The sequence below is a fragment of the Porites lutea genome, chromosome 2 (genome assembly GCF_958299795.1).
Source record: "Porites lutea chromosome 2, jaPorLute2.1, whole genome shotgun sequence".
NCBI lineage: Eukaryota > Metazoa > Cnidaria > Anthozoa > Scleractinia > Poritidae > Porites > Porites lutea.
In genome coordinates this window covers 607952-622915 of record NC_133202.1, presented here as the reverse complement: position 1 = coordinate 622915, position 14964 = coordinate 607952, and the positions used below count along the sequence as shown (strand labels likewise).

General features: G+C 37.2%; 1 protein-coding gene across 1 annotated transcript; it reads left to right on the top strand.

Annotated features, from left to right (window-relative positions):
- Positions 1-560: 560 nt before the first annotated feature.
- Positions 561-13519, top strand: LOC140929155 (DNA repair-scaffolding protein-like). The gene is given in 26 exon segments (XM_073379025.1): positions 561-839; positions 1438-1486; positions 1966-2027; positions 2297-2388; positions 2686-2728; positions 3535-3709; positions 4417-4520; positions 4713-4763; positions 5234-5436; positions 5969-6069; positions 6347-6557; positions 6748-6859; positions 6862-7059; positions 7277-7512; positions 7775-7858; positions 7986-8066; positions 8928-9008; positions 9532-9631; positions 9853-9958; positions 10410-10757; positions 10970-11055; positions 11229-11343; positions 11599-11692; positions 11820-11934; positions 12411-12467; positions 12841-13519. Coding segments are annotated over 26 exon segments (3054 nt in total). The 5' UTR covers positions 561-809; the 3' UTR covers positions 12961-13519.
- The last annotated feature ends 1445 nt before the right edge of the window (positions 13520-14964 follow it).

The following is a 14964-nucleotide window of genomic DNA, read 5'->3' as shown; positions in this document are numbered from 1 at the left end:
ATCTGCTGTCTTTTAGTTTTGCCATGGATGACATGGATGAGATTTTCCTTTGTGTTTTAGACATTAGTTAGTTGTTTTTGTTTTGGAATAACATCGACACTGGCGAGTAGCAGAACGAAAATACAATTCAGTGGTAGAGTCATGAAAGTAATAAAAGAAACCCTTTGAAAGAGATGTTTGTCTACTCCAACTAAACCTCCCGCAAAAAATAGCAATATTTGCCTCTCGGAGACAGTGTACCGGCACAAAGGAACGAGGAAGAAGTGCAAGAAAACAAGTCAAGCCGCCATAATTCAATGATAGCGGCAGTGTCTAATGTACAAACCACATCCAAGCCCTGACCGAAGTCGTAAACAAGCGACATTTCTAAGCAGAGTCCCAGTCCACTGCATCACACCTTTTTGCTCGGAGACGCCCGTTTCTTCGCCCAACCTTTATCCGCCCTGATATAAATAAAGGTTCACCGGGCGCCACACCCACCCAGCCTGCGCTTCCATTTCGCGCGCGTGAAACGCGAAGCTTTCCCCCAGTCCCTAGCGGTTACGGTTCAAACCAAAATGGCGGAGATTTCGAGTCCCTGAAAATAGAGCCAGAGAAGGATGAAATTCATTGTGTTATGGTATTTGTTTTGTGGAATTATTAGAAGTTAAGTATTCTGAAATGAAAATGCAACATCAAGCAATATTTCAGATTCAGCACTCTTCATCTAGTATTCAAAATTCACTGGTCTTCACTGGCTGTTCACTGTGCACTTTCCCTCACAAGAATGGTCAATCAGTCCTCATTTTAAGCTTATAAATCTTATGCTGATGTCTTGGGGAAATTTTGAGGAACTCAAGGTAAATAATTAACTTGTAGTTTAAAATTTTTTTAATGTTTAAGAGAATGAAAGAGGCACTGTCACGTCTATCCTAAAATACAAGCCCAGGTTGTTCACAAGGTGTATGGTGCCGGCCATCCACCGGATAAATCTGATGTCTTTATCAGCTCAGGAAGCTAACGTTTATTAGATAAATATGCGAATTTGTTCAAGTGCAAGAATCAATGATCTGCTCTTTATGTTCCATTGTTAGTTCTTGTCACATGTATTATAAATAATACAATGTAACTGACCATAACTACATGTAAGCATATAGTTTATATAATTTTGCATCTAGCCATTTTTGCGGTATTACTATCAAACCCCACTTTACGGAGACCTGCTTAATACGAACACCTCATTATTATGGACAGTTTTCTTTGTCCCTGGGGAGAGGAGGGCCTTACATTTTCTCTTAATTCAACCCGCTTATTTCGGACACGCCAATAGTATGGACGTTACCCATGGGCCCCTTAACCTCAACCTTTAATGGGTTTTGACTGTATTTTACATGTTTAATGTACCATATAAATTACTGAATTATTTTAATTTTCATAATAATTGTTATTGTTGTACAGAAATTTGCAAGAAAGCAAGGAAATATCAAGAAAAAGAGACCTCAAGTGGGTTAGTTGGAGGCCAGTTTGAAGTTATTTATACTCTTCAAGTCCCAAGAGTGACCTACATCAATTTTCTCCCAACATATTCTATATGTCGTCAATAGGAAAAGTTAAGAGAATTTGTTAAAATGATCACCAAAGGGAAAAAGCTTTCAGGGGTGTGGCCAGCTTTTCAACTAGTTTTGATAAACTGAGGAAAAAGCTGATTATTTAAGTTTGTAAAAAGGTTTACATTACCAATACATTTCACAAATTTACCAACAAGAAGAGGATGTATTGTTTAAATTCTGGCATAGCAGACACCTTTGAGAACCACTGAAGATATAATATTTTGTTTTACAAGTGAGTAGGGTCTATACTAACAAAAACACTGAGGGCCCTGTGAATAGATCCCTTCACTGGTTTTGAGCTTTTTATTTCTTTAAGGCTTACAGTCTTTAATTAATAATATTGTTATTTTTGCATTGTTAAATGTATGTAAACTAGGAGGGCAAAACCTGACAGCAAGCAAGCGGAGAAGAACAGACAGTGGAAATTTGTCATTTGTGGTGGGTGATTTTCAATCATAAATTTGCATAACAATTCAAATTTATTCTTAAACTGAGTTAATGTATTTATTGACTTGCACAAAAACATGTAAAAGCTTATTAGTATTTGTAGTTCCCAATTTGAATCTCTTTTGCAGAGAGTACAAAACTGACGTGGATAACTTGAGAGTTGCCATTACAATCATAACAGCAATACATTACCGAAAGTTTAGTCGATCTATTAAATTATAAAATAAATATTTTATCTAACTGTGAATATTTCTTTCAAGTCCATCAGTGATAGTGGAGAGATTGACGGTTTTTCAACGGATGAAGAAAAAGATGAAGATGGTCTAGATTTTTCCTCAGATTCTTTGCCGAGGTAAGAATTTGCATGTTTATTAATTATCCCTTTTGTTATGCTAGCTGTGGCATGCATATAACTGTACCTCATCAGTTTTAAACACGTGACCTCACTTGTCAAATGAAAAAGAATGCTATCTCTTGCAGTACTGTTTAATGACACTGCTCTGCATTCTTGATGGTTTAGGGCACTGAAAGTGGGTTGATAGTTTCAGCAGTCTTTTCCATCATCTTAGGTAGTTTTATTAGCATACATGTAACATTTTGACTGTCAGTGATTTGTTGTTTATTTTCACCCTTCTGTTTTATTGTAAAGGAGTTTTCTGAGTAAGCCCCTTGTTAAAAGGAAGTACTCAAAGGTATGATCATGTTATGTTGTGTTTCAACATCTAATGCCCTTGATTATAAAGATGGGTACTAATTTGCTACCTGATCAAAAAACAAACTCTACGAAGTAATTTGAGGGCAGTCAAAGCCTTCAAAATGAACTTAGTATCAGGCATCTATATTCCTGTTAAAATCCATTCTCAGGTCAAACCAGCATTCAAGCTACCGTCAAACCTCCCATAAGCAACCACCCAAAATTTGAAGATTTAGTGGTTGCTTACAGGAGGTGGTTGCACATGAAGGTTAGACTGAATTACATGTAGGTTAGCATTTTGCTAGGGGTTCTTACCCTGATAACATAGGTTAAATACTGGTTAATTTGGCCTGAGAGCAGATTTTACCTACAATAGCTACACTATCCATGGCCACTTGTTCACAAGTACACTGACTATTACTTAAGACAAAGCTTCTATTAAATGGCTGCTTCTGCTAAAAGGATGTGTCTTCGGCATTCTTGTTTTGATTTGCAGTCTGTTGTCCCTTAGTTTATAAGTAATTTAGTTTCTTTGGTTTTACTGTATCTTTTGTACTTGATCTGAAAGTTTGTTATTGCTCCATCTAGCTAAATTTATTTTCCTTTTCCCAAAGATAATAACTCAAGATACAAGCCGTTACGCTAATTGTTTATTATTGCATTTCTGCAAAATGATTTATTATTAACCACAGAAAAGCTCTTAATTAGTATAGTGTGGTTTTTAAATCAGGTTCTATAACACTGTACTTAGCAAGATATTCTCTGATAGTTATTATATACCGGTACCTTGATTTTCATCCTTAGAGGCAAGCCTTGCCAGACAAAAGGGGTTCAACATCCTCAGCCCCCACCACACACACGGACACCTCACGAGGCTGTAAAAGCTGTGATTTTCCTGATGGGGCTTATGAACTAATGAAGTATGCTAAAACATCCAAGCAAAAAACAGGAATAGTCTGGCATGCAAGTGATAATGAAGGTACCATGCAAATCATTCTTTTTTTTGTACTTTGTTTTATAAGTTATTACTGTATCATAAGTTAGTATATCATAAGTTATTACTGTTATCCCCTGAGTTGTTATGGAAAATATCCCAGGGATAAACTGGCACTCTGAGAGTGTGTCTGGTTATCCATCAAGGAATGCAGCTATAACTAAAGTTATTGTTGTTATTGATGCAGAGTGTTCATTAGGCATCAGAGATCGGAAAATTCTTCATTTACTACACAGAATTCTCTGGCTAAAGTTCAGTAGCCTATGACTATTTGATTACAATTTTTTAATGCAGTTAGAAGCCAATTTAAAAGAAATAAAAAGAAAGAACATTTTAAAAGTGGATAATATTATGATGTTGAATTTTGGTGTCTAGTCGAGGTTATGGTTATGTTGTAGTTCAATAATTTCTTCCTTGTTTTTAATTTGCGATCCCTGACACTGTGTAAGTTGCATAACAAATACCTTATCTTTCTTTAAAATAACCCATCACCTGACCTTTTAATTCTGTGTTGCCCAGCTCTAAGGTAATTAATTATGTAAAAAACTCAACAAATGGCTTTAAAATGCAAATCATTAACCAAGGATAACATTGAACCACAACAGATACAAAAGTAAGCTGACCATGGTCTGGTATTTCAAAAGGTATGAGTTTGGAGAGATATGTTACCTAAAACATTTCTATTTATGTAGAATTACCTCAAGTATTTTCTGATGGATCTGACAGTGATGACAGTAAAACAAGCTTTCCATCAAAGCTTTCAGGATTCAAAGCAAATGAAGTCACTAGTGCATCTGTAAGTTTATGATTTAATGGTTGTGCACATTAATCAGGTCCATAGGAATGGCAATTATTATATGCAACTTGTCTACATTATTGTATATAGCTTCCTGCAGAGTTCTTTAGAAAGGTTAAAGTGTACAATTATAAAAATGTACATTACATGCACAGGCTAAGAAAATGTTTCTTCTTTTTTTCATATTTCAAGGGAGAGGTTATCAGTGACTTTCATTCAGACTCTGATCAAGACAGTTCACAGGTTGGTTGGAAAATGCCAGTATCGGGGCTTTAGCTAGCAAGAGCCAACTCAACGAATCTGCCTCTAATAGATTTTAAAAAAAAAATGAAAATGTTTCAAGTTTGGAAAATATAACCATTTGAACCTGATGGATTTTTCTGAACAAATATTTAAATGAAAAAACTGAAAGAGCCACTGTTTCAAAATTTTCTGGGGGTAAGCCTTACAAATTGGGAATTTAAAATATCACAGATCATCAGCATTTGCTTGTAAAGTGAAGTGGAAATGTGTAGTAAAATCTGTTTGAGCATCATTGTATTGCATCACCCTGGTTCACCAACCTGTCTTCCAGAATTCAAAAAACAGTGACACAAATAATGAAATGACAGTAGTCTTTGCATGACCAGATGTTGGTGATAGAGGACTGGTAGTCAGTATGTTTTAGTCAGTGATGAGAACTTTCTTTACAGTGATGCTATAATATTCCTCAGGAATCCTTTTCTGCAGAAATTTCTACCCCCACCCCCACTCCAGTTAGTCCTGCTGTTGTTGGCACTCCAAGAACTGCTAGTGAATGGCTGAAACAAGTTCAACAGAACTCACCTGACAAGAGTCAAGAGGACAATTTGCCTGAGGAGAGGGTTGCAGGGATGAACCAATGGGATTCTGCTAGGAAGAAAAAGAAGTTTGTAAGGTAAAATGATAGTAGCAATAAATGACAGTATTTCTCAAGTCATCAAAATAAAAACCAGGAGCAAATAATATTGTAACTGTACACTTGGCTTTTGGGACAAAAAGTGCAATATTTTTGTGTTCCAGTGGACAAATGAAGGAAAGTCTGTCAGTAAGGGTGGCACAGTGGTGACAGGACATCTCCCACCAATGTGGCCCAGGTTTGAATCCTGGTGTCTATGCCATATGTGGGTTGAGTTTGTTGTTGGTTCTCTCACTTGCTCTGCGAAGTTTTTCTCCAGGTACTCCGGTTTTTCCCTCTCCTTAAAAACCAACACTTCCAAATTCCAATTCGATCTGGAATGCATGGACACGTTTTAACGAGTTCTTAAGAACTCCTAAGTGCTCCATGGGTTAACAAATTACAAATTATTTACAAAAATTACAGTTAAACAGTCTGTGAGCTCATTTTATCAGTAAATTATCTTATACAGTGGCTACTCGAAAGTTGGTGCACTGACAACTTTCCACAGCATGTGTCATGTCTTTCACAGATCTGGCCTTGCAGAGCGGCTTCAGTACATTATTACAAGAGAGAAATCAGAGATAGCATTTTGGAATCACAGAGTTGCAGATACAGAAAAAACATCTACAAGTATGTTCCCCTAGTTAGTGGTGTCCATCGCTATTCAAAGTGGTAATTAAGTTGGACAAATCATTGTTAGTTCAGAAATAGTCCGACTTGATCAGTTCAGGTAACACTGTATTACAGTAACATAGGTATTAATGCCAATCGTAATCGTATTATTGTTATTCTAATTATACATATGTCTGCAGTTACTAGTAAAACTAACTACAGTGTGAGAGTCTAATCATTTACTGTACATATATCATAAGATATTTACATTTTGTCTCTATATAACATTCAGCAGGTATATCACCACCAACTGATGGATCTATAATCATCCAGATCTTAAGTGACCATCTCGAAGGTTCAGTACATCTTACTCAGTGTTGCTCCTGGTGCAGGGATGATGATGGAGATCCCCCTCAGGAGAGGATTTTGTTTGTCTTGTTCAGTTGTGAGACTTGGAAGCAGTTTACATTGCAAGTTGGAGCCTTAGTGAAAATTCATCCACCTTGGTAAGTTTATTGTTAAAAAAATGATAAAAATGAGCAAAAAAAGTGAGCCCTTTTGACGAAGATTGTTTTTCCTGTAAAACTAAAATGAATTACTCCGTAATTAGAAAATTCCTTGTATATTTCTGTTGTACATTACTTGGTTCTGTGCCACTCACAGTTCTTTTTTTTTTCCGCTCGTTATTTTTGACAGGCAGAAGTTGGATATTCCTGGTGTTGGGTGTCCTGTTTTACTATGTCCCTTTTTCTGTCACAAGCTAATCACTGATCAGTTGGCTGCATTTCGATTTCATTCAGTCACAGGTTGTAACATATAAATGACTGCTACTGTATTTTAATGTTTTCTATACAATTATTGGTAATACACGTATTGCATTCAAGTAATTCTTTTGTCTTAGTAAATCAACAAAATGTTGATGTTGTTGGCTTGACAGGTAGTAGAATGTTTATTCCAACAAGAAATACATCACCTTTGACATCTACCTTACTGCAGTCACCACGAAAGGTAGTGCTTGTTATAATTATTTTATTCTGCTTAATTTTGTTACTAAGTATTTTAAAGGGGATGAGCAACAAATTTCAAGAAATTATGTATTCAACTTTTTGTCTTGTCTATAGCATCTTGAAATCCCTCCAAGTAGTTAATGTACGCACACTGGTATTCAGGTTATTTGGGATGAACAACAAAACTTTTCTTTGATATGAAGCTAATTTTGTTGTAGGGATTCAAACCTTCCAAATTACTATTTGGCAATGCTGAAGATGCTTTATCTTCGCTGAGCAAAGTAACAGCCGTAGACAGATCATTGACTTGTTCATCCAGGCCACATACATCAATACTGATGGCAATAGAGTCCTCTGGTGGATGTAGTGGCGTTCCTGTTACAATCCAGTGCTTGGTTCAGCGTGTGTACCGTAAGAAAGTTAAACTTGTTGGAGGAAACACATACGTTAACAGGCATGTAACAATTTCTTCTCAACGTCTCAGACGACTTTAACGTCTCTAGCATAAAAACGGCCAAGAATAATATTAATAAAGAGAGTAAATTGAATTTTTTGCATACTTTAGAGGGCAATAATAATCTTAAGGATTATACATATTACAAAAATTATTGCTAAAATTATTTATAAATAGGACACCAAATTCTCTTAATGGTCTGTAGCCTTAAAAGGGTACAATCACTATTTTTTACACTTGCTGTTTTTATTTATCTTTTCAGGAAATCTAGGAGCCCACTACTTCTGAATCAGCATCTTAAATATGCAGCTAAAAGTTTAGGTGAAGCTGAACAGGAACAACTAAGGTACATGTTAATGACATGTGATCAAACTGAGTCTGAATGATACCGTCTCTTGCCTGTCTGATCAAGTTCCATGTTTTTCTTTTGTTGTTGTTTTTTATTTCTCTTCTTTACTTTCGGCCGGCGGCAGGTGGGCGCTTCTGGTTCAGGATATTCATGGCGTGTGTGCCGAAATTCAAGTTCCGTCAGAGTACCAGGATTTACCTGACTGGTAAGTTTTGCCATAATTCTGAAGTTTAGTTCTTTTTCCTCGTTTTCAGCGTGGGATTGTAGGAACCTCTAGCTGTTCTAATGAAGATAGAAACAAAAAAATTCGCGAAAAAATAGGCAAATCAGAGACGCCAGTAATGAGTGTAATACACCGAAGCCTCAGCTATAGATGACTGAAAATGATGAGAGATTAATGATATTATTCACGTACTTTTAATTTCACAAAAGGAAACAACATTTTTCCATCTTAGGGAAAGTTCATTTAATATGACAAGGGGGGGGGATGAAGATATTGAAACTCGAAGCTTGAAATTTTAGCAGCCCCCCTCGCTAGCGGTTCAATTTTTTAGGAGCCCCCTCCTTGGTAGTCGAAAAAATTTCAGAGCCCCCCCCCCCCCCCTCCTCCTTCAATTCCTTTGCTCCCCTGAAAAAAGATCGCTAGACTGTATTAAATATATTTACCGTTATTGTCTTCAATGGTTTATACTATGACAAACTTGAGATACAGTTGTGATACAATTTTCTAAAGCATTTTTGGGATGAACAAGAGTGTAATAATTACTGAGACTACATTTGTTATATCTGTAAACCACGTGATATAGCTGAGTTGCACAGGTCATTAAATTGTTGAGTTGAAAACCATCCGATCTGTATGATGATGTCATGTGTTGGTTTTGAAGTATACAAATTTTCGGAGCCCCCCTTCCTAGCGCAACAATTTTTTCAGAGCCCCCCCTCAATATCTTCATCCCCCCCCTTGTCATATTAAATGAACTTTCCCTTATACTGCAGGGTCTCTGGACTGTGCTGTTATCTTTTTGTGCTTTTGTTGTAAATGCAGAATGTCTTACTTTTTACTAAGGCTTTCATGTCTACAACAAGGAGAAGGAAAAGTGTTTGTTTTTTCGCAAGTGAGAATTCAACAGAGGACCAACAGAATAAGGTATTTAGTCATGTCATGTCTCAACGGCGGTCGGTCAGCGGTCGGTCAAACGAGGGAAATTTTCTGAAGCTCTGCAAAGTATTTCAAAGTTACTGTTGTTTTTTTAACTGTGTAACGTTTAATATACAAGACTGATACGCTGTAAATTTACTTGAAAATGTTTTGAAAGTTTACTGAAAACGTTCTGGGTTTTTGAGAACTGAAGCTGGTGTTACTGTTGGCAACATTTGTCAACATAATTTTTCCCAGGCTTGAACGGCGTTTTCGAAGAAAAAGAAGCGAATGGTTTTGAGAAAACTGCAAAAATTGTTACATAAACTAATTATTTCAGTCTTCCTTGCTGATTTTTCCACTTAATGGTATAAAATGGAATCCCTCTTAACAAAACATAAACAAGATTTGGCCGAGTTGGACATCTTATGAATATTGACTGACCATTTAGTTAGTATTGAAGACAGTCTGATAGTAACGCATGTTATGTGGAAATTTGAAAAATGATCCAAATTTTTTTTTTTTTTTGTAGATCACCTGGGCTGTTTAGCATTATCGAGTCACTATGTTCAAGCAAAGTTAAAATTACTGTCAGCGCTCATAAAGGAAGCAGCCAGATCATTAGTCAAGAGGTAAGACTTGAAACTATCCTTACGAGTTAGTCAAAATGTTTTGCTCCGTCTCTCATATTCATGACGTGTCAAGAAATTGCTGCACAGAGTGCAAAAGTAAGGCAAGAGCTTTAAAATGGTTTTCTGTTCTCTTAAATACGTAATATCTCTTACAAGTGGCGTCCCGTATTATTTCCTATTGACTCCACTTGAATTAATTACAGCTGTTGTGTTTTATGCAGGGTGCGACCCAAACAGATGGCAGACCAAGCCGGCCTCCAAGTTTCTGTTATGTTTTAACGGTTGAAGATTTCAGTCAGGCTGCTGAAGATTCCAGTTCCGGTGAAGGTGGGACTGAACAGCTAACCTTTGCGATTGCCTTTGATCACACGAACTTTCTTTTTTTGTTTATTCATGTGATTGTAATTACCCTTCATAAGGCTGTCCAAACATGTTGACATCACAAGTCCACAGTGCATGTGGGATTAAACAAACACAAGGACATGGCATTAATTTACCGACTCAGAGGAATTTGTGTTTCATATTAAGCCTGTTCAATCAAAAAATCACAGATCTCATTGGAAGTTTGATCGATGAATGGTTAAAGCATTCTTTTTACCTTACGTTTTGTGAGTGTTTTAGTCTTTTACAGCCTATCAACACCTAATGTTCTAACAATAACTTGTGCAAACAGGACTTTCAGTTTTATTTCTTATATGTATCAATGAGTTTAGTTAGAGTTTGCGTTAAGTGAAGTTAAAGTTAATGAATGTAATTTATTTTTCTTTTGTATTTTTAGGTTTTCTCTATAAACCGATCACCTTCAGAACACTACGAGATGTGCTTCATAATCAGGAAAATAAAATTGAGCGAATCAGTGTACTGTGCAAGCTTATGTATTGTCGATTGAATGAATCATCGAGTGCTATTGGACGGCTCCAAAATAGTTTTGAACTATTTCTGACTGACCATTCTGCGCAGAGTGCCACAGAGCTCGATGAAACCACTGTCGAGTCACTCTCGTACGTTAAAGTTGTTGGAAAGAGCCAACACGTGTTACGTCAAGAATTAAGAGAAGCTCACATCAGCAATGGAACAGTTCTTTCGTTACAAGACTTGCTCTTCAGGGCACAAGGTTATTCCTTGAGTGAGAGACGCATGTTGTTTGGTTAATTTTTAATGATAGTACTGCACGGTTTATGCATTAAATGCGATATGTGGTGAAGCACTCTTTACCCGATTTCGGCACGTTTTAAGGGAAATAAGAAAACGGTAATTATTTATCAGGTGAAAAATGTACAAAAACCATGATATAGTTTTCATTTAGTGATTGATACCAATGGTTTGCACTGTTTATAGCAGAAACCCAGGAGTTGGTTGCTGATACATATTCCCTTGTACGAAAAGCTGTGTCAGAATCCACTTCAGTTGATTCTAGCGTTACGGTAAGTCTGTGTAACAGTTAACCTTTTATCTTAGAATCATAGCCGACATAACTGGCTTTGAGTTTCAGTTCCTGTTTTGGAATGTGCACTTTGTTTTAACGCTTGATATTCACTTACAGTTGTACCCTTTCATATATCTATTCACACCTATTTTATTTTTTATTTCCCACCAGTTTCATGAAGTCCGTGTTCCACAGAATCAAATCGATAGGTTATCCTGTCTTAAACCATCTTCTCTTCCTTTTTTAACACGCCAGTCGAGTTGTGGATATCTTTATCGCGTTGAAGGTGGGTTTTTCGTTCCAGACTCTTTCCGTTCAAGTTTCACCTTCGACTGCATGATACATATGTAATCAAGAGTTCTTCCTTCCTTGATATAATGAAGTCATTTTTTTTTTTAATCACAACGACAATTACAATATTTGCTTCACAATAAAGCTCATGCTGAAGTCGCCCAATTATCTGTTATTTTTTTGATTTAATGTTAATATGTGTGTACGTATCTTGGAGAGGAAATAGTTAACGATCAAGGTTTTATTATAGGTGTTGTTATTGGAATTGACGAGGAGAGTGCGTGTTGTTGGTTGGCCTGTGACATTTGTGGAAACGCTGAAATTACGGTTAAACGGGAAACAAGGTATCTTCTTATGAGTAAAACATCAATATCATCGATTAAACATGTTAAGTTCTTTACTGAGTGTAGTGTACTGGTATATTCAAATGAATCTTGCGACACTTACACTTGATTTCGTTGTGTTTTATAGTTCCCAGTTCTTCTGTTCATCATGTAACGTTCCAGTGGACTCGCCGCAAACCAAAACCTTCCTTGCTGTACTACTAAAAGTCAAACGTTTTCCTGAGGCAAGCGTCCGAGTAACGGTGCGTAGTTCCGGCTGTGACAGTGGTCCTTTATTGACAATCTCTCGGTACCCTTGTTAGATAAATCTCTCTTTGGTTGGTTTCATCCTGCTGGTACGGCAGCGTCACAACGGTCACCGCCATCTGTATTTGCAGACTGGGTCGGACACTTAATGAATATTGACACGTTGTTTTCTGTAGAAGTTCTCATCTCTCCTTCAAGAATGATATGCGAGAGAGCAAGGAATTCTGTGCTGAATGACTGCGACATCTTCCTCTGTGACCGGCTTTTCAGTAGCTCTCGCTGTGGTGAATCAGCAGTTAGAATAACGTTATCCATCGTTTCAAACTGCTTCCGTTTTACTGACGATCCTTATGCACAGTATCAAAAATTCGAATATATGATTTAATTGGTCAGGACCGTGTTTTGTAAACAAAATCAGATATCTTTATTACTGTTATTATTAATTAACTGATTGATTGATTATTTGTTGCAGCTTCAACAGAATACAATTGACAGACTATTGCGAGTATCTTATCAAGACAGCGACCAGGTATGCCATTACATCCACACCCCACCCCAGGGGGACAAATGGTTAACTCTTGTGAAGGCTCTATGTGACCCAGCTTCCACAGCGTAGAATTGAGTGATAAAGAGTGAGAGCCGGCCGGAATGGAACGTCTCTTGGCTATGAGATAAGTGTGGATAGGCCAGTCGAATTAATAGAATCGGCTTCTACATGGTGTAGGTTCTCTTGTTACTTGCTTTAGGGATTTGGGTGCTAGATAGTTTGCGAGGCCAGGGATCTGGGCACAGGGTCTTGGTGATAGCGAAGAAAAAGTAATGACCCAATATAATTTGTTTAGATCAGGGAGAAACATGAAAAACGTTTTATTTTCCAACTCAGCCGTTTATCTTTATCGCAGGGATACGACATTGAAGCTGTATTGGGTAAACATTTACCGCCTATGAGCTGTTACGTCACAGAGATCACAGAACATGGAACATCATGCAGCTTCTGTCTGGAAGAGATTCAGTTACATTAGCAGCTTGTATCATGGAATATTGTTGTAAAATGATGTTTTGAATTTTTATTTGGAATTGATCTTTCAATTCTTTATTTCTTTGGACCGGTATAGAACTTATTTTAAAGAGCTTTTAATGAAAACCAATAAACAACCTTTGGCCTTCTGTTGCCAGAGCTTTGGTCAGTTTATTTTTCTCTCTACTATGAATGTTTAAAGGCCAATGGATTTTTACATTTGTTTGTATATTTTTTCTTGCCATTGTAATCACCAGCTCTTATGACCTCAGAAAAGATTCGCTAAGAATACCCCTGATTGCTTCATGCTTCTGAAACCAAGTTTACTTCACTTTGTGTGGGATCCCTGTAACCCGGATAGTTTTAACAACACTTGAAATGGTTACATACATACATAACCTTTATTAAAGTGTCTATTCGTTCTAGTGCCTTTAGGCAATAATTGGGGACACCTAACTTTGTGACTCCCTAACTGTGTGAATTCTCTTTTACCACGAATTAGCCAAGTTTCAGAGGTAAACACTCTTTCTAAGAAATGCACTTAACAGTCGGAAGAAGGCAGATGTTTATAAAGAGCTGTAATATAACTATCCATAATCTTACTGTGTCTACTTGCGTTTATAGTGAGGATAGTGCGGAATTTAATTTGCATTCATTTGGGGGTAACAAATGAGTCTTTTTTACAGGATTCATTCGGTATCTTTTCTTGTTTGTTTTTTCTTTTTTGTTCAATTAAAACCTTCAGTTGAATTCTGTTTTCTAGCTAGGACCTACAGAGTAACGGAACGGGTCAAAACTATCCGACCCTGTAACATTTTGTCTGCGAACTAATGAGTCATATAACTTGGTTTCTCTGTCTCTATAATCTGGTTCAATATCTTCTAGTTCACTTGACTCGGACTCTTTGTATCTCTTATAATAAACTCTTGTTTCTTTTCCTTTGCGCGGTAACCGCTGTGCAAGGTCACCTGATAATCCTTTGGGTATTCCTTTAGGCAAATGTGACGATAATTCGCTGAGTCTGACATTTAATCTCTGGCGCGCACTTGCTGGCCAAGATACCAATTCGGTTATTAATTTGTGGACGCGACGAATTACGTCTCGTATGATTCGATAAAGGATATAGCAAGATGTGGTGACGGTAACGGCGAACAACAAAAAATTCGTGAGAAAACCAGATAGAAACGAGAGAAAAACCACGAAAATTCCAGCAAGGAACGGCATCATCGAGCAAAGCACGAGGAACAAGGGTGCCATAAGAAGAGCTGAAATCACAAGAAGTTGTAATAAAACAACAAGGGCAAACACTCCCAATAGAAAACATAGCAGAGGTTGCTTGTGAACAGAGGATATGAAGCTGTTGAGTTTGACAGCCATTTTTTGAAGTCCTTCCACCGTTTCTTGGAAGCGACGTCGACCTTCATTCATCGCGTCAACCGCATAATTCATTGCGGTTTCGCTAAAACTAAAACGAAAAGAGAAAATCAAAGTTCCATTATTTCATCAAAACGAGTGTTAAATCTTGAACATCTCACCTTGATTTGCTTCTCTTTAAATTTCGTTACGCTTTTCCTGAACGGGCTTGAATATATCAAGATTTATTTCCTTTAAAAAACTCTTTAGACTTGTTATTTTGACGTCATTGACAATTACCTTGACGTTATCATGTTAAATGGGTCGTGGTCTGCGCGTGCGTTATTTTATGTAGGTTGTTCACCACACAGCGCAGCACAAAGCACGGTTTTACCATAGTTTTTTAACAAAGCTTTCTTTTTCAGCACCGCCCACACGTAACCGAAGCCAGGAATCCAATGAGCATTTGTACGAGGCTAGCGCCAGCGAAATTCGGTCAGCGGTCACGTTTTGCCAACGATGCCGATCGATGCCGATACTTTCAAGTCCTTTCAAGTCCTTTCAAGTAGTGTTCTCATCCGTACGTACAAGGACCTCGTACTGACTCTTTTGAAAATTAAAAGAGTCTTTGGTTGTTAACCAGCTGTATTGTTCG